Below are 26,838 nucleotides of genomic sequence, written 5' to 3'. Positions count from 1 at the left end.
TATATATATATATATATATATATATATATATATATATATATATATATATATATATATATATATATATATATATATATATATATATATATCTTCGAATACTATTCGAATCGAATCTATCCTTATTTGTATTTGGATTTGAATAACATTCGAATCAAAATGTGTATTCGAATTCGGATTTGTATTCGAAATATTTGAATTCGAATATAACTATTCGAATTCGAATCACGAATCGAATCAAAATTATTTGATTTGTTTACACCCTTACTATGGACTAAGGTCGACCTTGCATTGTGGATTCTGGTTTAAAAATTATATTTCTGTATGTGTTTGTAAATAAATTGAAGGTATATAATATGTTAACTATAAACACTTAATATGTTAATTGCATATGTAATTAACATGTTAACTGCAAGTATATATTATGTAATTAACATATTATGTATTTACAATAACATTATATGTCTTGAATTTATTTATAGGCATATAATTTGTTAATTATAGGTGCATAATATGTGAATTGCTTAAACTAGGGAGATACATGATTTGTTAACTCTAGATACCAAGGCCCACAATACAAGGTAGATTATGGTCCATAGTATGATTTGTCATTTCTCTCATTATAAGCTTTTTGTTGTAAAGAGTTACAAAGTAAGTTTTACTCAAATTGCACGTTTAGATACTAATTGGAGAATTCTCATAAATCAAAGCAATAGTGGGCTTCCTTTTTCATTATTTTTACTTATTATTATTATTATTATTATTATTATAAAAAAGTTAAGTCTTATTATTAAGCTTTGTTTTTCCTATTTCCCTTAGAAAAGGGTCATGCTAGAGTAATATTACAAGTATTTTCACTTTTTATTCCATCTTTTACTTTTATATTAATGTGTCGTCTTTTGATTGATTTAAATAACAAAGTGGGCCACTATTTTTATTCATTTACTTTTATTTATCCAATGAAATTTGTACACGTGGTGGAAGTTATACTCCATAGAAGTAGATATATCATTTTCCTTAAAAACAAATGCAAACTCATACCATAGTCTTACATTCTTTGACAAAGTGAGCCAAATAAATTTTTTAATAAAATTATTATTATTATTATTTTAGGAGTAAGTTGGAACTATAAGAATGTAGGAAAAATAGTACTCCGCAAACCAATTGCAAATATGATTATATGGTAGCGGTAAATTATTTTGTGGACCCAAGTCCACTTTGTAAAGTGGATCTGAGTCCAAAGATACACAATTTACATACAAAATTTTTGCAATTTACCTTTTAAAATTCACAATTTGTGATGACCCTGTAGTGTATTTACAAATTTTCAAAACTTAGAAACATAATTTATGTTCTAGAAGTTCACAATTTCAATACTAAAAAGAGTTTTACTACATGTACTCTCAAATTTCTCCCTCACTTTTATTCTATGATGTGGGGCCATGTGGCAAACAATGATAGGATATATTCATCATGTGAGACAAAAAAAGTGTCTCCCTCACTTTTATTCTATGATGTGGGCCATGTGGCAAACAATGATAGGATATATTCATCATGTGAGACAAAAAAAGTGTCTACATCAATAATTTGTGAAAGAATAGAAGTTTAGAGTAAAAAGTGAGAATCCATGTAATGTTTTCCTTTTTCCTTTTTTAAATAAAACATATTTGTAATTCTAACTCACTTTTAAGAGTGAATCCACTTTCTGATCACATTAAAGTATTAAACTATGAATTTGAATTTCATATACAAATGCTGGAGCTATTATTGAAGTCCTTTGTTCACCACTTTCATTTGCTTGTCCGTCTGGAAATGTATGACGTACTGTGCTTAAGGGTCATACCGCTAAGCTCAAATAGCTTCTTCCAAACGGTACTAAGAAAATTTGAACTTTGGTTATAAATAATAACACTGAGGAATAAATTGTGTTTGACAACAATATCGTTGAAGAGTTGTGTTGCTTGAGATGCAGAGAAATGATTGGTCTTCAAAGTGTGAGAACTTAGTGGGTTGATCAATGACCACCATAATGATGATGAAGCCATGCGATGAGGGTAGACCTATGATAAAGTGGGTGGTTTCGCCGGTAAGACCGGTTTTTTAGGTGGGATACAGAAAGATGACGGAAATTATTGGGATACAAATATGGGCAACACTACACTACAATGTAGGATGCATTTTGTCCTTTTTGAACATGCATCTTAAGAATGTATTATTATCTTTTATAATATTTGTTTCAAATTAGAATACTATACATTGTACTTAGAGAATACGAAAAGAGTACCATATATAAATACAAAATAATAAATACGTAGTTATGTATTTATTTTTTGAAATATAAGGATAAAAAAATACCTAAACAACAATACTATTTTTTCCCCTTATACATATATATACCATCTTTTTTTGACTTTTAACTACAATATTGTACACATACATTTTTTTTTTCATTTAAACTAATACACGTATCATACCTTCATTTTCTACCTTTTAACTAATATTTTTTTTGGAAAAGCTAACATGCATTCGCTAAATGCATTTATTTTTAATCAAACATGCATTCCTTGAAAGTACTTTGCCCATCTTTATTCCCTTTTCAAAAGCGGCATATTTTTGTATCCCACCCAAAAAATCAAGCCAACCGTGTTTATGACTCTGATAAAGTCCATCCTTAATTCATCCCAAACGTGTTTAGACACAAGAAAAGGGCTAAAACAATCTGGGGTGAGCGTGGAGCAGATTGGAGCAGATTTGATGTGAATATGCATCTAATATGCTAAAGGCGGATTTAAAAAATTCCATTCGCATCTACATCCGCTAGGAGTGTGAATCCAATCCAATCCAATCCAATCCACTAATAGGAGATTGGATGCGAATCAAATGATGAATTTTAAGTCTAATATGAAATATTGTTTATTGAGCTTGTAATTCTTATGTCGTGAAGAAGAACAAATATGGATTGACAAGAAAAGAAAGTGGAAAGTCAAAATTTGGAAACAACAATAGAGAAAGAGAAACCTAAAACCCTAAGCTAAATATTAAAAAAAAAATTAGACATTTAGAGGAAGAGTCTAAATATGCAAACATTTACAATATAACACTTTTATTTGCTGTTTAAAAACAAAAAAAAACCTTATTTGCCTTTCTCGGCAATTTATATCATGAATAAGCGTTTACATAACATTATGGACCCTACATTGAAACGACAAGGTACAGAACTCATACTCGTACGTACAAAATTTCATAATACAAAATACAAAAAATCACAACACAAAGCACATGCACATGTTACATATCTACTTATTTTTCAAATTTGATTTAGGTACATAATTTGTGTTCATAGGCACAAAATTTCATAACATAAGACACAAAAATTCATAATATAAAACATAATTACTAATTTATTTTAGGTACAAAATTTATACTCTTAAAATACATAATTTTATAACACAATACACAAAACTCAAAATGTTTAGGGTTAATAGCTCTGGTCCATGCATGGTATAAGCATTGCCCTTTCTCATGTCAAGCTAAAAGTAGATTTAGGACTAGTCAAAAGGGTCAAAATTGTTGGGGTGAAATGTATACCTAAGCATATTGACTAAGAGGCTGCGATTATCTTGCTCCAATATAATATATAAGAGAACCCATCAGGCCTGTCCACGTAAACAAATTTTATGTTAGAGAGTTTGACACGGTGCTCATACTAAAAGGGATTGGTATTCGACTGAGTTTGTCTCAACAATTCTTTTTTAAATGACTAGATAAACTTGCATTATAATTTTAATTGATAAATGATTATAAAAAGGTAAATGTAAGTTGTAATCTTTTAATTATTATTAAGTCAATAAATTGACCAACTTGAATAAATCAGAGTTACTTCACATCTCAACAGCTTTATTACTTGTAAGAACAACCTCAATAATTGTAGATTTTTGTGAATTTTTTGCAGGCCACATACAAGAGAGAAGCAAGTGAGAAAAAGATCGAAAAAATGACAAAACAAAAGGGCAAACAATAAATTTGGACAAAAAAAAAAAATAATAACTAAAGGCATTCGCATGCCTTCTGGGAGCGTAGGTTGCTGCACACGCGTAACAATCTATGCAAGTTTTCTCCTTTCCTCCCAAAAGTGAATCCCTATTTGCTGGAAAAAGATCTAGCTAAAAAATCTCTTTTTTGATTAGATAAAAATCAATTCTTAATTTTTTCTTCCTAAAAAATTGAACAAAAACTACTATTGTGGTTGTTCTAAAATGGTTCTTAAAAAAGCACAGCTGACAAAGACATCAAAGGTAACCATAGTTATGGTATTTGGTCTATTTTAAAAAATTATTCGTTTATTATTATTAATAAATTCATTTCAAATGTGTACGTGCAATGAATGGCTAGCCAGTCGGTTTTTTTTTCTTCTTAAACTTTTTTAATATATATATATATTGGGAAGGGTTCAGGGGTGGAATTACTCCCATGTAAAAAATAGGGTTAGATTTGAGCTATTGATCAAGTTTGATCAAAGGCTCAAATCAATAAAATTTTTAAAAAAGAAAACATGCGTTCTTCCCTCATCTGAGCATCTGAGATGACAGACAACATAAAAGAATTCATGAAACTGTTTATAAAATTAATAAACAAACTACGCATCTTAAGCATCAAAATGTTGCATTTTAAAGTACACAAATTACGCACCTTAAGCACACAAACAAAACACTTTAAGAACACAACCACGCACCTAAAGGTTTTAAATGGTGCACCTTAAGTGCACAAACCACGCACCTTAAGTACACAAGCCACACGACTTTAACATACAAAACATGCACCTTAAGAAGGAAAACCACGCACCTTAAAAAGGAAATTCACGTACCCTAAGAAGGAAATTCACGCACTTTAAGTTTCAACAACTAACTCACCTTAAGCACACAAAACCCACACACCTTAAGAAGGAAATTCACGCATCTTATGAAGAAATTCACGCACCTTAAATTTGACCTAAATGCAAAAAGATCAAATTGTCACCGTGTATTTTTAATCATTGTTAATCCTGAATGTTGATTTAGGCAAGACCAATGGCTCAAATTTAACCGCACCTGAGACCATCAACCGCACGGGAACCCATTTATACACACACACACACACACACACACATATGATGTCCTGTGCAGTTGGCATTTTTTGGTGCGGTTGCTTAGGTGTGGTTTTCCTTCTTAAGGTGTGTTGTTTTCCTTCTTTAGATGTGTGGTTTGTGTGCTTAAGGTGCGTCAGTGTTGAATCTTAAGATGTGTCAACCTAAAGCTTTAGGTGCGTGGTTTTCCTTCTTAAGGTGCGTGGTTTGTATGCTTAAGGTGCGTCAGTGTTGAAAATTAAGGTGCGTCATTTTAAAACTTTAGGTGCGTGGTTTGTGGTCTTAAAGTGCTTTGTTTGTGTGCTTAAAGTGAGTAGTTTGTGTACTGAAGGTGCACCATTTAAAAACTTTAAGTGTATGTGTGGTTTGTGTTCTTAGCTTAAGGTACGTGGTCTGTGTACTTAATGCTTTAATTTATTGTGTGCTTAAGGTGCGTAATTTGTGTACTGAGGGTGCGCGTACCATTTAAAAAATGTAAGTGTGTGGTTTGTGTTAATTAGCTTTAAGGTGTGTATTTTGTGTATTTAAGGTGCACAATTTTAATGATTAAGGTGTGTAACTGCATAACAGAACGAGAAGTTATACAACACCGAAACCCTCCCCTCTATATATATATATATATATATATATATATAGAACTTTTAGGAGAGAACTAACAACTAATCACAGCACCTATCACATAAATCTTTACTCCATGATATGACAAACAATTGATATTATTTTCATCTAGTAAATCCATAAAAATGTTTAAATTCAAAATTTGTGAAAAGGAGTAGGAGTTCAAATAATAAACAGGAGTACATGTAGAATTTTCCTATATATATTCATCATCTTCCTCTTTCATAACAAATTAAAAAACAAATCTAGTGGGAGTATTATTCTGCAGAAGCCAGAAGGGGTGTATATAGTAGTATGGAAGAAGCCCATATAGCCTTTGTTTCAACTCCAGGAATGGGGCATATAATCCCATTAGTGGAGTTTGCGAAGCGCCTCATCACCCAACACCGTTTCACTGCAACTCTCATCCTCCCCGCCTTTCAAGATGACGGCCCCGTTTCCACCGCCCAAATCGCTTTCCTCCAATCCCATCTCCCCGCCGGCATGGACTACCTTCTTCTCCCTCCCGTTCCCCTCCACCACTTACCCCCAAACGCTCGCCCCGTCACGCGCATGTGCCGCGTCATGGACCTCTCTCTTCCCGCGCTCCGGGAAGCGCTCAAGGCTTTAATGGCGGCGATGATGAATATCCGCCGCCGCCTTGTTGCTTTGGCGGTGGATCTTTTCAGTACCTGTGCTTTTGATGTGGCTGATGAGCTCGGAATTATGCGCTGCGTTTTCTACCCGTCCGCGGCTTTCACCTTGTCGTTTACTCTTTACTTGCCGGAGCTGGATTCGTCTCTGCAGCCCGGCGATGAGTTCAGAGATCTTGCGAGACCGGTTCAGATCCCCGGGTTTTCCGTCCCGGTTCATGGAAAGGACCTGATTGACCCGGTCCAGGACCGCCAGGACGAGACCTACACCTGGGTTCTTCACCACGCTAAGAGGCTCTCACTCGCTCAAGCCATCATGGTGAATAGCTTCAATGAAGCAGAGGAAAGTGCTGTCAAAGCTTTGCAGAAGTCTGAACCGGGAAACCCTCCGGTTCACCATCCGGTTTACCTGGTCGGACCGCTTGTTCGGATGGATTCTACTAGTAGTAATAATAATAATAACAACCTTGTTGGTGGCGGCTCAGAATGTCTCCAATGGTTAGATGAACAACCTGAGAGATCTGTGCTATTTGTGTCGTTTGGGAGCGGGGGAACTCTTTCGCATCAACAGCTTATTGAGCTAGCATTAGGGTTGGAAATGAGTGGGCAAAGGTTTGTATTGGTGGTCAGAAGTCCTAGTGAGAATTCAATGGCCTTCTTTAGTACCCAACATCCAGGTGACCCTCTCTCATTCCTACCACAAGAGTTCACGCAGAGAACCAAGAACTTTGGCATTGTGGTGCCCAACTGGGCCCCACAACACCAGATACTAAGTCACCGCTCGACTGGCGGGTTCCTGACTCACTGCGGGTGGAACTCCATTCTCGAGAGCATTGCCTACGGGATGCCGTTGGTTGCATGGCCGCTGTATGCCGAGCAGAAGATGAATGCCCTATTGCTAACCGAGGATCTGAAAGTGGCATTGAGGCCTAAGGCTAGTGAGAATGGGTTGGTGGGGAGGGAGGAAATTGCAAGGGTTGTGAAGGGGCTAATGGATAGTGAAGAAGGAAAAAAAATGAGAGAAAAGATGGGATACCTAAAAGATGCAGGCTTAAAGGCAATTGGTGATGAAGATGGCTCTTCCACAAAAGCACTTGATCAATTAGTTTCCATTTGGAAGAGCAAGCTTGCTAAGACCATTTAATTAATTTTCCATATAATATAATTCAGCAAAATTAAATGTATGTGTGGTTCAATAATACTTCAATCTTAATTATTACAGCTTTTAGTGATGGATTTGCAGGCTTCCCTTCATTTATGAGAAGGGACTTATAACTTATACAATAGTATATTTGTATTTTAGAATGTTGAGTTTCACATTGCAAGACTTTTTAAGAAATAGACATTTTAAGAATATGTACTTCATAAATAATATGAATAGATCTTATACATACTCTTATATATGAAAAATTTATAAGAGTGAATCCATGTTAGTACTCTTGATTTATGTCCATATTTCTATACTTATTGAGGTGTACGTTACACAACAAATTAAATATTGTATTACATTGTTAAACTCCAGTTATTATTATATATTAAATATTACCACAATTATATTCAATCATTTATCATATTTAAAAGCATTCCTTTAGTAATCATTAATCATGAAAATGTTAGAAATTTTAACTAAAATGACAATTATGATCGAGTGGCTATTTTGTGGTACAAATAGCCACTCAAAATGTTAGAAATTCACCACTTTTCTCAAACCTCATTGGACCACTTACTTCTAAAATTTTGAATTTCAAAACCTCGGTCCTCACACGTACTGCATGACTATTATTTGTCACTTAATTTGTTCTCACTTAATTAGTCACTACTCAACCCGAAATTTTTAAATTTCAAAACCTCGGTCCTCACGCGTACTACATGACTATTATTTGTCACTTAGTCACTCCTCAACCCGAAAAATTTTGAATTTCAAAACCTCGATCCTCACGCGTACTACATGACTATTATTTGTCACTTAGTTCTCACTTACGCGTACTACATGACTATTATTTGTCACTTAGTTCTCACTTAGTCACTCCTCAACCCAAAAAATTTTGAATTTCAAAACCTCCATCCTCACGCGTACTACATGACTATTATTTGTCACTTAGTCTCACTTAGTCACTCCTCAACCCAAAAAATTTTGAATTTCAAAATCTCGATCCTCACGCGTACTACATGACTATTATTTGTCACTTAGTCTCACTTAGTCACTCCTCAACCCAAAAAATTTTGAATTTCAAAACCTCGATCCTCACGCGTACTACATGACTATTATTTGTCACTTAGTCTCACTTAGTCACTCCTCAACCCGAAAAATTTTTCACTTAGTCTCACTTAGTCACTCCTCAACCCGAAAAATTTTGAATTTCAAAACCTCGATCCTCACGCGTACTACATGACTATTATTTGTCACTTAGTTCTCACTTAGTCACTCCTCAACCCAAAAAATTTTGAATTTCAAAACCTCCATCCTCACGCGTACTACATGACTATTATTTGTCACTTAGTCTCACTTAGTCACTCCTCAACCCAAAAAATTTTGAATTTCAAAACCTCGATCCTCACGCGTACTACATGACTATTATTTGTCACTTAGTTCTCACTTAGTCACTCCTCAACCCAAAAAATTTTGAATTTCAAAACCTCCATCCTCACGCGTACTACATGACTATTATTTGTCACTTAGTCTCACTTAGTCACTCCTCAACCCAAAAAATTTTGAATTTCAAAATCTCGATCCTCACGCGTACTACATGACTATTATTTGTCACTTAGTCTCACTTAGTCACTCCTCAACCCAAAAAATTTTGAATTTCAAAACCTCGATCCTCACGCGTACTACATGACTATTATTTGTCACTTAGTCTCACTTAGTCACTCCTCAACCCGAAAAATTTTGAATTTCAAAACCTCGATCCTCACGCGTACTACATGACTATTATTTGTCACTTAGTCTCACTTAGTCACTCCTCAACCCGAAAAATTTTAAATTTCAAAACCTCGATCCTCACGCGTACTACATGACTATTATTTGTCACTTAGTTCTCACTTAGTCACTCCTCAACCCAAACAATTTTGAGTTTCAAAACCTCGATCCTCACGCGTACTACATGACTATTATTTGTTACTTAGTTCTCACTTAGTCACTCCTAAACCCGAAAAATTTTAAATTTCAAAACCTCGATCCTCACGCGTACTACGTGACTATTATTTGTCACTTAGTCACTCCTCAATCCGACTAAACATCTCCCTACCTCATTTTCTTCATTTGCCTCACCTAATGCGTGATGCCACACTCCACGCCGATCTGCCTTAGTGCTAACACCTTGCTTTATTCCTCATGTTTACAAACAACATAGATATGATGTGGTATTGAATACATTAATGCACATCTATTTATTTTATTTTATGGTATAAAATAAGATTATGTAGTAATTGCTTAATATCATTTCCTTTTATCTAGTCTTGCCTGCGTCTAAGCCACTGTATAATTTCTGGTATTTCTCCACTTCAATTGCATTCCTTATTAACTTTCTTTTGAACTTCCCTTTTCTAGTTGCTCTCTTATCATTTATTGAGAGTTGAGAGTGTTTTGGCTTTTTATTAACTATTTGACTCCATCTTCAACCTTTTACGTTTTATAATTCATAGACGGATTGCGTTAATTTAATGTGATAATTCTCAAATATACACCCCCCCAAACATTTTTGAAAGTTTTAATTTGATCATCGAAATTAAAAATAATTTAATTTCATTTTTGTCAAATTCATTTACTTTTTGAAACTTTTTAAATTTCAATAATTTAATTGTATTTTTGAAATAGTTCAAGCCTTCAAGGGTATTTTATGACCGTACCCATATCCAAATTTAATATTGGATTCCCTTCAACTCTACATATACTTAGATTTTATGTCACTTTTGATTTGTTAATTGCGATAATATTTTCATTTTTTATCTCTGACTTTAATTTAATGTGTTCACTTTTTATTCTCTACTTTACAAGAAAAAAAAATACAGTAGTTATTTATTTTTCTTGTCACCTCGAAAAAGAATATGTTTTAGAGAGGAAAAAATAAACTGTACTCATTCTTTATTTAAAAGATGTTTTAGAGAGAAAAAATTGGGTTACAGATCCACCGAAGTGGGTTGCCTTAACCGATGTGTTTGCTAACAAGGAAAAGCCCGAAGGCTGTTCCCGTCCCTGTCAGGGGAGATGCCAACCATCTCTCCTTTCTACGAACACAGCCAACAGCAGGAACAAACAATATATAAACCGTATTATAACCTTTTAGGTATCCGATGTGGGACAACAAAGGCATTCATTTACATTCCATTCACCTCACCTCCCACACCGTCGCTGCCACCGCTAGAGGACGAAGATGATGAATTCTCTCCCGTTGGATCCCTTGACTTACACGTGGATCTTCCTCAGCACTCCTATCAACCCCACCGATGACCTTCGCCTCTCTCACCGATGATCTTCCTCAAGCCTCTACTGTAAGGAAGAAGTAGGGTTTAAGTTTGAAGTGCATGATTGTGTTTAGTTAACCCTGTTTCACTCTTCTTTCAATAATTTTGTTCTGCTATTAGAGCATACTGTAATTTGACTGGATTTATAAGAACAACACTTAGATTGGCTTTGCTTTTTGTTTAGATTAGAATCTAAGTGATACTCAGAAATTGGATTAAATAGCATACAAGTACGGGTGTACTATTATATCATCCTCTCAATAATGCTTAACTCAACACTCATTTCAATTTCATTTATGGAACACGTTAGTAAAATTGCAGGACTGTTTAGACTTGAGATCACCATAAACTTTTCAAAAAAAAAAAAAAAAACTGTTGAATTAACTTGTGAACAATGCTCTGGATAGAGTTTAATGGAGAAAAAGGATCTAACCAAGGTTAGACATGATGCAAATGAGCTGTTCCTAACTTTCCGTTGATAAAGCATTGTAGTTTAGTTTTATTTAGTGCATGACTTCCCTTTTAACTTTATAATTTTACTGTAAGTTTCCTTTGGTGACTACAAACACCACTAAGTGTAGTGCTTTGTATTATTTTGGTTTTGGCATCAATGCATTAACCGATTAAGTACTCATCATTTTTTAATGGATGAGAGTCTTCAATTTTGTCCTATAAAAAAACGTTATGAATGTGTATGTGTAGGTATGCATCTCTATGTGTGCTCGAGTCGTTTATTAGGTTTAATTGATGGTTTATGTGCGTATTATGAACAGATTCCTAGAGTTAATTCTTGGCACTGTGGACTTTGTTGTTGGAGTAGGATTGTGCCTGTTCGCCTCATGGGTGAGGTAATTGTTGCTTCTTCTAATAAATGCATATCATCATTTGAAAGAAATGAGGAGCAATTGAATTGGCATTAATGTACTAGCTTGAGAGTATAAATGCAGAAAGAATACAAAGGAGTACCATGTGTATTTGAAATAAAGAACCTTAAGAAAGGAGCTAGGTGATTGATTAAAGAAATTTGGTTTTGGTCTCATGAATGTGTTGAGCTCAATCTTGAACTGTTTTAATGCATGGTTATCAATCTCTGTGATGCTGGGCTTTGGGTAATTTCCCTTTGAGAGTTTAAACATTGATGATTTGAAATGAAAGTTTGGTTCTGATCCATCTGATTGAATACAGAGAAAATTTTTGGTTCTTAAAAACACTAATCTTAAAGGTTGTCATTATACTAGTCAATACATCGGGTATCCAAAATCCATGCCTATGTCAATGCCCAGAACTAGCTTTATCATTCCTGCATTTCTTGAGAACCTTTCAAGTTCCTTCAAAGTTCTGTATCAAGCATTCAAGCTACTTATCCAAACAAAATGGTGTCCTCATCAGAAAGTACTAGGATATTGGTTTCGCACTAGATGGCTGAATGATAATTGTGGAAAGTTAAATGATATGTGGAAATTATACATCATAAAAGTGGAAATTCATATTTTGGAGTAATTGGGATATGACTTTTCTTCAATGGTACCATACTGTCATGTTCCTTACATGTGTCAAAAGTCCAATAGTGAAGAAAGTATTACCAATTTATCTGTATAACTAACACTTTTTTTGTCCTTTCTTTCTGAAGTTAATTTACTTGGGTGAAAACCCTGAGAAGGTGTACTCAGTTTATAAGCACCCTTACCTGTGGCCAATAGGTTAGACTTTGAGTCATCCCAGGGTTATGTGGGGAACCACTCTTGACCCCGTTTTCACTGGGGCTCAAAAGAAGATATGATCCTGTATTTTGTATTAGACTTCTGATTTATTTATTGTTTTTGTGTGATTTTTTTTCCAAATTCTTTTGGGTCCAACATGAGAAATTTCTATTCATTAGTAATTTAGTTCCCTATCAATTATCAAAGGTCATGCATTGTTGTATTGTCTTATGTAGGTCAAATCTAATAAGATAATCTGTTGCTCGTATCTATTTAGAAATGGACATTTTTCCAGTGTTTGACAGTGAATACTGATTGACTTTGGCAAGGTTTTGTTGCAGGATTAGGCATTGAATCCTAAACAATATTGGTCTTGTGACATTCTCAACATTGCTGCTCTTCTTAGTGGACTGCTGTGCTTGGAAAATACTCAGATTACCCGTGGCACCATTCTTTATGATGCGCACCTTTCTCATATCTGCAGTTGCAGTGTCCTGCAATGGCTATGTATGTGTTCCACTGTTTCGTACTTTAAGACTTCGCTCTCTAATGGGTGGATTATATTTTATACCCATTGGTGTACTTGTTGCAGACAGTATACTAGGATTTTCTTCTGTGGAAGTTTTGGGAGCATCTGTAGCAACTCTTGCATTTGCCACAATTGGATTTCTTGATGATTTAGTAACCCTCAAGAATAACAAGTTAACAACCTTGGTTTATCTGCTTGGTTTAGAATTCTCTTGGAGGTGAGTGGTTATACATCTCCCACTGCTTTCAACCTTTTCTTAAATCTTATTGTTAAAGGCATTATCTTTTTCAACTCTGAGGATTAATCTTTAGTTTTGTATTACACAGGTAGCTGTAGGGATATGGTTCTTTTGGTTGAACTTAATGCACGAGTGCACTTTTTATTTTTTATTTTTATGTTATCCTTTGGTGGTCAGTCATATATTTCATTCTGTAGCCATGACCTTCTTAACTGCTTCTATCCTTATGGAAACTTGGGATCTGTAGATGAACTATCTAATGCAACTTGAATGCGTCTAAATGTCTAATCCAATTCGATCCACTCCACTAATAGTAGATTGGATGCGGACCAAATGACGAATTTGAAGTTTTAACATGAAGCAGTGTTCATTTATATTGTAAATTGTGATGTCGTCAAGGACACTAGATAGAAAAAAAAAAAAAAAANAAAAAAAAAAAAAAAAAAAAAAAAAGGGAAAGCCAAAATTTGGAAAGAGAAACCTAAAATCCTTGGCTAAATATAGAAAAATTAAAAAAAAAATGAATTATAAATTTAGATTTGTGCTACACCTGCCTGCCCTGGTACAATCTGTAGTGGATGGGCTACTAGGCTAGTAGGCTTACACACATACACACACTCACACGCGTAGACACACGTGTCATTTTAGTAGCAGATTAGATATAGCGAATTTTGAGAAGTAACATATGTCTTCAATCCTATAGTGGCACATATATACTAAGGGTATGTTTGGAAAGCAGGAAAATGACTTCTGGAAAATGAGTCATTTTCCGGAAAATCAATTCATTTTCCGTGTTTGGATGTATTCTGGAAAACTGTCTTTGGGTGTTTGGTTCGTTTTCTGGAAAATGGGTAGAATTGTATAATTATATATATTTTTATTCTATTTAAAATATTAAAATTATTATAATAAAATAAAAATAATATTTTAAATCACAAAATTTATATTTCAAACAAAAAAGTAACAATTTTTTTTTTAAAAAAAAAAAAACCCCTCCCCCCCGGTTTCCGCCGGAAACCAACAGCTCTGGTTTCCGGCGCCGGAAACCAGAGCACGGCTATGGTTTCCGCCGGAAACCATAGCCTAACGACCATGCCTTGATGATTTTCCGCCATTTTGGCCCTATTTTCCCTAGTCAACGGAAATCATTTTCCGTTGACTGGGTTTTCCAAGGGTTGCCAAACATGGAAAACCCGGAAAATGATTTCCAGAATTCATTTTCCGGGTTTCCAAACACACCCTAAGTGGATTCACATCCCATCCACATGGGGGACGGGTAATACTCTTGCATGAACGCTCGGTGAAGTTTCTCATCCCAATTCTTGAAGTGACTAGAACTAAAGGCATTCAACCTTATGGGGATTATTCCCCTATGAGTATTACCTGTACGGTGGTTGGTCCCTGACCTTAGGGTCGGGACAAGCCTGACCTGACCATGACTGGTCAAAAAGAGCCCGTTCTTGACCATGCTTTTACTAGGCTAATCCGGACAGTAGTATCGGGGAAGATCTTCTTGGGCCATGTCACTAGATCGACTAGGTCGGACTAGTCTTTGTAAGCCTTGGTGCATCACGTACCACGGCAATTGCTAGGAAGCGTTAGGCACTTGCCTCTAGGCCTTGGGCCATCACCCGGCCCCGTGCATGGCCTACACGCGGCACTCATGCCGCAGGGCCGGTACTTGTCCTTGACACTCTATAAATACCACATTTATAACTTGAAGAAGGACTTTTTGACTATTTTCCTCTTGATAGCTAGTACCTCGAAAACCTCTGAACCACAATCACGCTAAACGACCTATATCCATTATCTTTATTAACATTCCCGACCCTAAGACTAACTCGGACCAATCGGGAATCATTGATTATACAATACACTTGTATCCGTTGAATCAATACTTAATAATACTTATCGTATTTCACCACTTATACTCATTAGTATTTGCACCATCACAACCAATTAAGGGTTTGATCCTTCAAAGAAAATGGAAATAGTCGGAGCTTGATTGCATCCATCGAAACCCCACTCATCTTAATGGTTTTGCAAATCCTGTCGAAATAGGTGACATGAGCCATGGGATCTTCAACTTTCGACCCTCCAAACTGCTTTGCTTGCACTAGGTTGATCACAAATATCTTGATCTCAAGGACCTAAACTCCTTCAATAAATCAAAGCAAGACAATTGTGAGCACAACACAATAAACAATTTTTTTTTTTTGATCTCCTTGGAATCCTTTGTCTATAATGCTAGAAAGAAAAAACAACTATAGAATACAACCAAATTGACAATCTACGGTAACGACGATATTTTTTATCGCTGTAAATAATAGTGGCATAGAGTTTAGGGTAAAATATGTCGTTCTGCTGATGATTGGGGGTTATGGCGCATATATACTAGTATAGTTATTTTGTTAGTGGGCACTAAGATAATGAATTGACAAGAATCCAAGCAACATTGTACTCATACTCAACATGAGTAATTATTTAAAAAACATTTTTAGCAATCCTCTAGCGTTGGTCCACCCAAATGGATAAGGTTAGATTAGTCTTCACTTTTTATATGTGAGTCTGTTCTCACCTAAATCCTCCTCTATATATATAGGTTTGGATGGAATAAGAACTCGCATAAGGAGAGAACTAGGAATCAATTTGAGCTGTCCATCTAAAAATATCCAACAACTTTAAAGAAGGGAGAGATGAAAATATGGTGACAATTTTGTAAATAACTTGAACTATTAGGGCAAGTACTAACTAGGAACCTCAGCTTAGTCCTCATCCATGTTTTCCGATTTAAAAAACTATTTGTCTTTAGAACTCGTAGAAACTTATTTAGAAACATTTTCATGTCATTTCCTTATTAATAAAACGTTTCTAGAAAAGTTAGATTGTTTCATAATTAATAAAAAATTCACAAACTTGTTTCGTAAGTAGTAAACGCATTTTTAGCCCATTTTTTAAAACTCCTACCCATTAAAAAAAAAATAAAAAAATTGACCCAAATAAAAAGTTCAAAAATGCACTTTGACCCTTTAAAAAAAGAAGTTGATCCAAAAAAATAAAAATAAAAATAAAAATAAAAAGAAATGCACTTCATGTGTCAGAAACAATGTGAGATATTTGTGAAGATGAATTTGCAAACATACGATAAATTGAACATTTCAATTTGTGAATTTATCTTCTTTTTTTTTTTTTTTTTTTTTTAAAGTGGAAGGGGGAAACCCATGTGATATCGTGTACAATTAAGCAGTATTATACAAAAAGCGTCATGTTGGACATCCTAACAAATCATTGTCTAGTAGATTCCGAATACTGGCCGGAGGACTGTCCAGGATTAGTATGCCTTTGTTGAGCTCTCTTGCCGTCTTGGCTAAGTGATCGGCGATTGCATTTAATTCCCGGGGGACTGATTCAGTACTCCAGACTTCCACATTCTGAAGCTCTCTCATGCATGCTTTCAGTATATTCCCCACTACTGAACTGGGGGGCTGGTTGCTCTTTAACTGCTGCGTGATCTCTTGTGAATCTCCTTCAAGAATGATCCTTTTGAAACCATTCTTTACTGCTACTTGGATGCCCCTCAAGAGTCCCCAGGCCTCTACTTCTAAGGGTGAGCAAGGGCCTAACCTGTTGGTAAATCCACAAATCCAGCTGCCTGTGCAATCCCTTAGGACACCTCCACACCCGGCTTTGTTGAGTGTATGGTCAATCGAGCCATCGTAGTTAACTTTTACTACTCCTACCTCAGGTTTCTTCCAGCTTCTACATTCCCATCCTGAGGAGTGAATTCCTTTGCGTCCTCTGGCATTCGCAAAGGCTGTCTCTGTCTGCTTGGTATGTGCCCTAATCCATTGAATTTTGGATTGCAGAGAGTGAAACGATCCAGTAAAGATGGCTTCGTTTCTCCACTTCCAAATCCACCAGATTGCTGTTGCAAACATGGTGCTTGCATTTTCTGGTGTGTGACCTGTGCCCTTGCATGCGATTCCCCCATCTAACCACTCTCGGAATGAATGGTTAATGAATTTAGCGTGTAGTTGTGGTAGGATATTCCTCTAAACTTCAGCCGTTGCAAGACATTTGCGCAAGACATGGTCCACATCTTCCACTGAGTGTCTGCATAACCAACACTTATCATTGGCTGCAAGTCCTCTTCTCATCCTGAGTTCATTGGTCATTAGTCTTTCATGGCGGACTAACCATAGGAATACTTTTACTCGGCTTTGAATTTTCAGCTTCCATATCGCATTCCATTTAGCTGCTTTTGGCGAACTGGGATAATCCACTACAAGCTCGTACGCTGACCGGACTGAGAAGCAACTCGATAATTCGAATCTCCAGCCCTTGCGATCATTTGCTTCTGAGTCCTCGTCAATGCTTATTACCTCTAATTCCTCAATTACATGTGCCGGGAGGATTTGACGTAATATTCTCCAATTCCAACCATGTCCACTGATCCAGTAGTCCGACACAGACTTATCTATTTCGTTGGCCGGTACTGGACTGGTTGCGCAAGTGTATAACGGAGTTTGTCCCAACCAAATATCTTTCCAAAAACTGGTCTGGTTGCCACTTCTAACCACTATCCTCATGCCTTGTTGGAGTCTAGGTACAGCTTTTAGGATACCTTTCCATAGGTTTGACATATTTACTTTTGGTCTCCATGTTGAAGGGACTTGTTCGTTCACAGCATACTTGGCTTTAATGACCTGTGTCCAAAAGCAGCTTTCACCTTGAGTTAAGCGCCAACCCAATTTCGCCAAAAACGCATCATTCATGGCTTCCAAGCTTCGGAGACCAAGGCCTCCACATTTTTTGCTATTTGTGACTGTTTCCCAGTTGATCATGTGACATTTCCTCCTTTCTGGTGAGCTCCCCCATAAGAAGCTACGGATAAGCTTTTCTATCGTCATGGTTACCCCTTTTGGCAGTAGCGTGGTTTGCATAGTGTAATAGGGCATTGCAGATAAGACTAATTGTGCCAGGACTAGTCTACCTGCCATTGAGAGTGTTTTGGATTTCCACCCTGCAAGTTTCTGCTGTGTTCTCTCGATTAGCTTGGCGTAAGTATCATTCTTTAACCTTCCATGTATGGATGGAATCCCTAGGTATTTTCCCATGTTTTCCACTCTGGGAATTCCAGTTAGGCTTGTGATCCTTTGTTGCATTTCCCCTTTGGTATTCTTAGAAAAGAACAGAGAAGACTTTGCAAAGTTGATGCTTTGTCCGGAGTGGTCACAAAAGACTTCCAAGCATCGTGACATCTCGTTAGCTTGCTCCACCATTGCTTCCCCGAACAGCACCATATCATCTGCAAAGAAAAGGTGAGAGAGATTAGGGCCCTGTCTGCTAATTTTAATACCTTTCCATTTACCTTTCCGCACAGATTCATTAATAATGTGACTAAGTTTCTCAATACATAGCACAAAGAGGAGTGGTGAGATGGGATCTCCTTGTCTTACTCCCCTTTTTGGATAGAACCAGTCTGAGGTCTGCCCATCCCAATTAATTGCCAACCTTGAGGAAGAGATACATTCCATAATGTTCCTTCTCCAATCCGAGTTGAATCCTATGTCTACCAAAGAGTTTTCTATGAATTTCCAATCCAATTTGTCGTAGGCCTTCTCAAGATCTATTTTCATAATCATCCATCCTACTGCTGCTTTTCTTGACTTCATCGAGTTCAGTACTTCTTGAAATACAATAATGTTGTCCGAAATTTGCCTTCCAGGGATGAAGCTGGTCTGGTGAGGTCCTACTAGTTTCGTTGAGATATCCTTAAGGCGGTTAGCCATTGTTTTCGTGAGGAGCTTGTATAATACATTGCACAGTCCTATGGGACGCAGCTGTCTAACGGATTCAGGGCTTGATACCTTCGGAATTAGCGTAATCACTGTGTCATTACATCCTGCTGGGAGAGTACCTCCTGAGAAGAATTCTAGAGCAAATTTTACCAAGCTTTCCTCAACAATCCCCCAAGATTTTTGGTAGAAGCCAACCGTCAGCCCGTCAGGACCTGGTGTTTTGCATGGCTCCATATCAAATAGGGTTTTTCTGATTTCTTCGGGTTGGAAAGGCCGGTTTACTTCTTGCCAATCTTTCTCTTCTAGCTTTGGATATCTACCACTCATTAATGGTTGGGGATTGACATTCTGGACTTTTGAGAACAAGTTAATGAAAAAGCTGCGTATGTGGTCGATCAATAGGTTCTTCTCAGTAATCCAATGGCCATCGTCTGAGCGTAATGCAGTGATCTTGGCTTTGTTTCCCTTGACTGCGGTTGCCATGTGATAAAATCTTGTATTGCGATCGCCGGATGTGATCCACTCTTCCCTTGACCTTTGAAACCATATTAATTCCTCTTGGTATAGGGTCTCTTCCAAATTTTTCCTCAGTTTTCTATCCAGTTTTATGAGATCTGCTCTTGGCTACTGTGCTAGACTCCTTTGAATACCTTTTATCCTGGCAAGTAAACGTTTTTTCCGGTGGAACACATTACCAAATACAGTCTTGTTCCAAATTTGAAGCTTTGCTGTCACATTCTGTATATTTTCCTTCAGTTCCTTATCGGTTGCCCATGCTTGTTGCACACATCCTTGGAAATCGACATGTGTGGTCCATGCCATGTTAAACTTGAATTTCCTTTCCTCATTGACCTGTTGCCTTGGTGTGCAATCTATTAGAAGTGGCGAGTGATCAGAATTGATTATTGGTAGGTGTTTGACGACAGAATTTGGGAAATTGAGTCTCCATTCCACACTACTTAATGCCCTATCAAGCCTTGCTGCTCTGAAGGAGTTGGTGTTTATGCCTCTCATCCATGTGAACTTTGGTCCCTCAAAGTCTAGATCTACGAGGCCCTCTTGAAAAATCCATTCCTTGAAGTCTGCACATTTTGCATTATTGAAGCAGTCTGGATTACTCACTTCCTCCCTACTAGTGACTGAATTGAAATCTCCACATACGAGCCAGTTCGGCTGTATTCTGGGACTGTTAGCGGTTAGATCTGCAAAGAGTTTTTTACGAAGAAGGCTGTTAGGGCTTCCATACACCATTGATAGCGTCCAAGACGGTGCGTGTTGCTCATGTACCTGCAAAGAAATGAATTGAGGGTGAGTCTTTAATATCTCTAAATTTATTGACGACTTCCAAAAGATCCATATTCCTCCTGAGAAGCCGACAGCTTCCACTCGGACCCAGTTTTCAAAACCAAAGCTAATGCATATGCTGTTAGCGTGGGTTCCCGACACTTTTGGTTCAAATAGACACACAATATCTGGAGAATATTCTCGGCAAAACTGTTTTAGGGTACGGCGAAAGGCTGTTGATGCCGCCCCTTGGCAATTCCAAGATATACAGATCATGTTAAAAAAGAAAACAACAAAGCAAAATGTGCTCAAGGGCACAGGCGTTCCCGCCCCTCAGAAAAACCATGGTCAGAACGACCAGCATTATCCAACATTGTCGTGTCCTGATCCTCCGGTCTATTCACAAATATTCTGGGGATATCAGGAGGATCTCCCAGCAGCTCATGGTCATCATCCATCCTAGCAGATGACTCAGGTGGATCGTCTGAATGCTGGAACCTTGTAGTGGTAATTTGTTTCCCTTTGTTGAACCCTCTTACTACCGTATGTTCTGTTTCGGCTGCCGCTCTTCTTGGTGCCAATCCTCTGCCTCCCCTCCCTCTAACCGCACCACGCTCTGAGGGGATGGTTTGTCTGGGTGGTGCATACTGCGGTGCTGGTCTTTGACTCGCGTTCATTTGGTTGTTCTGATTTGTGCAGATCCTGGGGAGTGGCCTTCGAGTGTCGTACTCGGTAGTTCTCGGTATTGTATGGTCATTAAGCCCGTTATCGTCGGCGTCCTCCAGACCGTCAAGAACTGCATACCGGGAATTCGATCCTAAACCTTCCTGCACTTCATTATAAGGCTGCGCTCGATTATGATTGGTGATAGGCACCCCATTGTTCCAGTTGCCTCCCCTCCGTTGACCTCTTCTTTCTTTCCTGGCTACTAGCATCCATGACCCGAAATTTTCCTTTCGAATTCGAACTGAGATGGGTTCTTGACGCACTACATTTGGGATTTCATTCTTTGAGTTTTCTGCTCTCTAGGCCTGTTCTGAGTCCGGGGCATATGTTGCGTTTCCAGTTTCTTGGTTGTCCATTCCACATTGTTCCTTCTTGTGGCCGAATATATCGCACTTGAAGCATACCATTTGAATCCCCTCATATTCAATTGGGATGACCTCGCCACCCAAGGTAAATTTTGACAGTAATGGTTTTGTTAGATCCAATTCCACACATACCCTGGCGAATCTGCCTATTGATACCAGGCTTGTGGTGGTGTCAACCTTAATCGGTCGCCCTATGTATTTCCCTATTTTTTTCAGGAAGTCATCCTCAAAATATTCAATTGGAACCGCAGGGAACCTCACCCAGACCAGCAGTTTATCCAGCTTGTTCTTGTGGGGGAAGAAATTGGGCATCCATTGCTGCACTGTTAGGTAATGACCCATGATAATCCAGGGTCCTTCATATTTAGCAAACTCGTAATCTTGGAGTGTTTCAAATTTAGCCAGATAGAAATCTTGATCGATTGCGATTAGGTCAAATGTTGATTCCGGCTTCCACATCTTCTGGAGCCTTTGTTTAAGATAGGAGTAGCTAACCTTGCGTCCAAGCACCTTGATTATGAGAGTCCGCTGCTGTAACACCCCGGCTCGGCTGTACCGAACAACCGGAGTGGTTACCGCCACACCTAGACTGAACCCAATCAAATACAAGAAGAATCCACTCTAGGTGCACAGGCTAAAGATGAAGAAACTGTACCCCGTAATCATAACCATCATAACTATATATATATATATATATGTAGCATCAGTAAAAGAGTAGCTAAGTTAGCTACTAAAAGGTACCATGGTTTAATTACAGCCCATAAAGAAGTTTGAGCTAGACCCGACCTTTACTAGCCATTTGGAATTAGCATGGCTACAAAAGATATATACACAAAAAGGAGTATACTTCGGAGAGGGAGGAGCAGGAGGGTCAGGAGCGCAGCCAGGAACATAGGGATCGTCATCTAACAAGAACTGCACATAGTTATCATAGTCCAATACTGGAACCCCAAACTCAGATGAACTTTCATCGCTCATCATCTGTTAAAAGACACATCGAAGTGTAGTTAGCGCGACGGCTAAGCAAGGATATCCGCGGGTTATTCAAAACTAAATAAAGGTTTGGGTAAAACTTTTTACATGGAAACCCTATACCTTACTCATCAGCAGGGATTCTACCTGCAACAGTTATAAATGGAAACTTGCACACATATTAGGCAAAATTCAACATCATCTTGAATCATTTTCCCTCTAGACGAGGTCATTTGAAGATCATTTACTCACCCAAAGAATATAAGGCTAAACATTTAGGCATGCAAGCAAGTAATGGAAAAACACAAATTCCACACCTTGCTCTCAATCACTTTATTTGCAAAAACTTTCCCTCAAAAGGGAATTCTCATCACTTTTCACCTTTCAAAGAGAGATCACCCACAACCTTTGGGTATTTTCACTACTTGTCACATATCTCCTTTCCGTAGCTACAGCGTAACTACATTCATATTTAAAAATCCACTTGGTCCTAGATAGAAAGTGAGTGTGAGGCCTCAGAGTATCCTTTCTCCACTTTTGACTGACCACTTGGATCGTTCAACTCGGGTTCAGTGGTCATCGCCCGGTCTAATACTGATCCCCTGGACTTATAGGAGCGTTAGAATGATTCCTAGCTAGCCTCACTAGGTTCATAAGAACGACTCCTACCCGAAAATAGAGTTACTATACTTAAGTGTGCACACCCCCGCAGGAGACCCTTTTCCTTCCAGGTGATATAGTACTCGGCGAATAGACTTCGCCCACAGTATGAATTGGTCATACAATAACATAACCACCATACGGGAAGGCACTTTAAGCTCTCTATCCCGTAGGCTACAAGACAAGGTCCTTCACCACTTTTACTAGAACTAAGGTTTGAAAACATTTTTCCACCTTTTCCCTTTTCTTGCTTTGAAAATATTTTGGACATACTTGAGTCAATTCCAATACTCGGAAATCGATTCCCCCTTCTAACCAAATCCGGAAATTTCCCTTTTCTCTTCCAAAACATTTAGATAATCCACTAACAACCCTTCACAATGGTAAATCAAGTGTAACCATTCTACACTTCCAACCCCACATTTTTCACATAAGTTCCATACTTGACACATACATCTCAATACATATAACATATGTACTTCCCAACCTTAACATAGGCATAATACACAAAATACATTTACTCTTTACATGTACATAATACCACCTCCTTATAAGAAAATTTCAGCTTGGCGCAGTCCGAAAGATTGAGCCGGTAAAAATAATTCCCGAACTCTTTTTCACTTGAAATTTTTATGGTAGAACCCCAACTCATAGTACTTGATGTCCATAAAAAGTTTTGATCATTTTGATCCGCGAATAAACACAGAAAATTCCATTTTTGCCCTTGGCAGTGTGCTGTCCAGAATTTTTCTCTCTGGACCAGTTTTGGAAAAAAATTCGAAAACCATACTTATACTACTCCGATCATTATGAAATTTTATATGCAGGTTCTACACTTATAGAACTACATATCTGAAAAAATAGAATCAAAATACCTTACCAATTTTTCCCAATAAATCTCGGAAGTTACTGCCAGAGACTATCTTGATTTTTAATATTTTCACAAGTATAAGCCTATATGGACATAAATACAACATATACATGCATATATTAGCTATGAACATGTACACAAAAACTACCAAAAATTCAAAGAGTAATTTCTTGAACCATCTAAGAGTTCCTCAAGTTAAACACATAATTTTCACATAACACATAGATTTCATGTACACCAATCAACCACAATTCACAACCTAGCTATCAATTATCTAGTTTCAAATAACCTCAACCAAATAAAGGGATTCCTTACCTCCTTGAGAGTATATTAACACCGTAGGATGAATTTTGGATCTTTTCCCCCAATTTACTCAAAACCCTAAGATCAAAATCAACACCATAACAACAAATATTAAGAACTTAAGCTTAGATTCATGCTCTAGGAGGAAAAACAAAGCTTTCCACCGAATAAAATCGAAGTTTTACCGAATAGTTTGACACTTGTGAAGAAACTTGGCTATGGAAGCAAGCTTTAATGGAGGAAAAATGGTGAAGAAGATGAAGATGATCACACTTTCTCTCTCTCTCTTTGATTTCGGCAATTTGAAGGGAAATGGAAAAAAAATTAAAGACAAAGCTTATATATTATATGAGGGAGCTTGTAGGATAAGCCACATTATTTGGATCATCTTCAAGAATTAATTAAATAATAACATGTGGCTAGAAATGGTGACAAGTGTCAAAATCTTATGGTAACTCAAGAAAAATATCTTCAATTGGACTGGTAAGGGTCAAAACAGATATAATTTCGGTAGGAAATAATTTAAATTGGAATAATTCCGAAACTAAAAATTTATCTCAAACTGAAACTCAAAATTGGGCTAGGTTCGGTACACCGCGAAATTTCGCGATGTACGATCAAAAATAAATTTTTGCTGCTATGGGCTAATTTAATTAAATAGGAAATTCCAGAATAATAGTTTGGTGTCTAAAAATCCATTTCCTAAGACAAACAGGTCCGAATACTAGTTCCTAAATTTTTTTGCGGTTCGTGACCGGGACGTACGATCGCAGCTTAATAACAACTATACTCACTTATAAAAATTCTTTTGAAATATCTGAAGATCATAACTTATGAATGTCAACGCCTTAGGATAAAATAATAATGTTAGGAAAATACGGGGTATTACAGCTGCCAAGGGCGTCTAAGGCGTTCCTTTTCCTCTTTGGTCACCGGAATCGTTGGACAATTCGGGTCAGAGTTTGCCTCATTCATCGCTTCATCGTCTGATACGGTAACTTCTCCCAAGTTCGCATGGTGTTCTTTCCTGGCCCAGACATTGGGGGTCTCTACCAGAGTTCTCCATTGGGCGGACTCTGGAGATTTTAGAGCAGACAACAGAGTTTCTTGAACATTTTCGTCTTTCGGGGTGGGTACCGGTGTATCTATTCCTTCTCGCTGGCGCTTCTTTTTCTTCGAGTTGCGTTGCAGTGGGTCCTCAGTCTCGGTCGCCGCCGGCGAACCCACTTCAGAAAGGGAGTCGGTGATGGTCTCCACTTCACAATTGTAATTCTTAGCTGTTTAAAAATATTTTAGACTTTAAACATTGTATTTTTATTTTAAATTGACAACGGTAATTGATATTTACTACTTAACTATTTATTAGTGATTTGATGTACTATTTTTATTTATTACTAATAATATTTTTAATTATTAAATAGTTAATAGTTTTGCATATTAAGAAAAAATATTAGCAAAAATACCTCTATTTTTTTTTTCTTTTGTATTTACAATTTTTTCCTACGCTTCATTTGCTATTTTTTTTAAATACTATTTCCCCATTTCTCATTTTTCATTTTCCATTTTCTGTTTTTTGTACAACATAAGTTCCCAAACTACCACACTTGATTGTTGTTTGTCTCACTCTTTAGTTCTTAATTAGTCACTTCTTAACACCACCTAACACTTCCCCTAGTTCCTTAGTTCCCTTCATCCCTCACGACCTAACCTAATGAGTAGCACACACTCCACTAGTCCACCCTATGTCCTAACGTCTCACTTTATCTCTTATGGTCGCAAATGACGTAAACCTAATATAGTAAATCCTTTAATGTATATCTATTTAATTTATTTTATAATATGGATTGTAAGTAACTTTTTATTGATTTAATAATTTGCATTCGTATCAATGAATAAATTTTTTGCCATATATGTTTTATATATCAATATAATTTACAAACAAGAATAAAAATAACTTTAAACATATGCCACACATGGATTATATGCCACTAGACAACTTTAATTTGCTACCTTATGTCCTCACACATACTTCATGACTGTCATTTATCACGTAGTTCTCACTCAATCATTCCTTAGCCCCACCCAACGTTTTTTACCACCTTTTCTTCTTTTGTCCATTACAAACTTACCTAATGCGTGAAACTACACTCAACCAATTAATCCACCTAAGTGCTAACGCCTTGCTTCATGCCTCACAATTTCAAACAACATAAATATAGGGTATTGAATACTTTAATATAGATCTATTTATTTTCTTTTGAAATATAGATGATATAATGGGTAGTTTTTTATTTGATTTAATAATTTGCATTCGTATATAGTTTGTATACTCACCACTTCATATTTTAAACCTCACTTGTCTACACCACATTGTCTAACTGCCATCTATTGCTCAATCCTCACTCAGTTACTCATCAACCCACATAATTTGGTTACACTTTTTTCCAAAGCTCACCGGACCACTATTATTCCAAATATTCGAATTTCAAAGTCTTAGTCCTCATATGTACTACATGACACTATTATTTGTCACTTAGTTCTCACTTAGTTACTTCT

At 37.0% G+C, this 26,838-nt stretch overlaps 3 protein-coding genes, 1 long non-coding RNA gene and 1 other non-coding gene across 5 annotated transcripts; 2 read left to right on the top strand and 3 right to left on the bottom strand.

Moving 5' to 3' along the window:
* Positions 1–6,006: 6,006 nt before the first annotated feature.
* On the top strand, positions 6,007–7,802 carry LOC116032754 (hydroquinone glucosyltransferase-like). The gene has a single exon (XM_031275465.1). The coding sequence runs from the start codon at positions 6,032–6,034 to the stop codon at positions 7,511–7,513; it is 1,482 nt and encodes a 493-aa protein (XP_031131325.1). The 5' UTR covers positions 6,007–6,031; the 3' UTR covers positions 7,514–7,802.
* Positions 7,803–10,475: 2,673 nt separating this feature from the next.
* LOC116033750 lies at positions 10,476–10,606 on the bottom strand. The gene has a single exon (XR_004100922.1). It is a non-coding gene; the product is annotated as a U6atac minor spliceosomal RNA (small nuclear RNA).
* On the top strand, positions 10,485–13,676 carry LOC116032756. The gene is made up of 4 exons (XR_004100788.1): positions 10,485–10,860; positions 11,607–11,681; positions 12,875–13,040; positions 13,126–13,676. It is a non-coding gene; the product is annotated as an uncharacterized LOC116032756 (long non-coding RNA).
* A 6,049-nt stretch (positions 13,677–19,725) lies between these two features.
* On the bottom strand, positions 19,726–20,352 carry LOC116032354. The gene has a single exon (XM_031274856.1). The coding sequence runs from the start codon at positions 20,350–20,352 to the stop codon at positions 19,726–19,728; it is 627 nt and encodes a 208-aa protein (XP_031130716.1).
* A 1,058-nt stretch (positions 20,353–21,410) lies between these two features.
* On the bottom strand, positions 21,411–21,935 carry LOC116032350. Its single transcript, XM_031274851.1, has one exon. The coding sequence runs from the start codon at positions 21,933–21,935 to the stop codon at positions 21,411–21,413; it is 525 nt and encodes a 174-aa protein (XP_031130711.1).
* Between the last annotated feature and the right edge of the window lie 4,903 nt (positions 21,936–26,838).

The sequence above is a fragment of the Ipomoea triloba genome, chromosome 10, assembly GCF_003576645.1.
Source record: "Ipomoea triloba cultivar NCNSP0323 chromosome 10, ASM357664v1".
Classification (NCBI taxonomy): Eukaryota; Viridiplantae; Streptophyta; class Magnoliopsida; order Solanales; family Convolvulaceae; genus Ipomoea; species Ipomoea triloba.
The sequence above is the reverse complement of the archived record's forward strand: the minus strand, read 5'-3'. Positions and strand labels throughout refer to the sequence as shown.

What these genes read in the sequence shown, in the direction of transcription:
- LOC116032754 (XM_031275465.1), top strand. Translation starts at nt 6,032, where the DNA reads ATGGAAGAAGCCCATATAGCCTTTGTTTCAACTCCAGGAATGGGGCAT.
- LOC116032354 (XM_031274856.1), bottom strand. Translation starts at nt 20,352, where the DNA reads ATGGTGTATGGAAGCCCTAACAGCCTTCTTCGTAAAAAACTCTTTGCA.
- LOC116032350 (XM_031274851.1), bottom strand. Translation starts at nt 21,935, where the DNA reads ATGTGGAAGCCGGAATCAACATTTGACCTAATCGCAATCGATCAAGAT.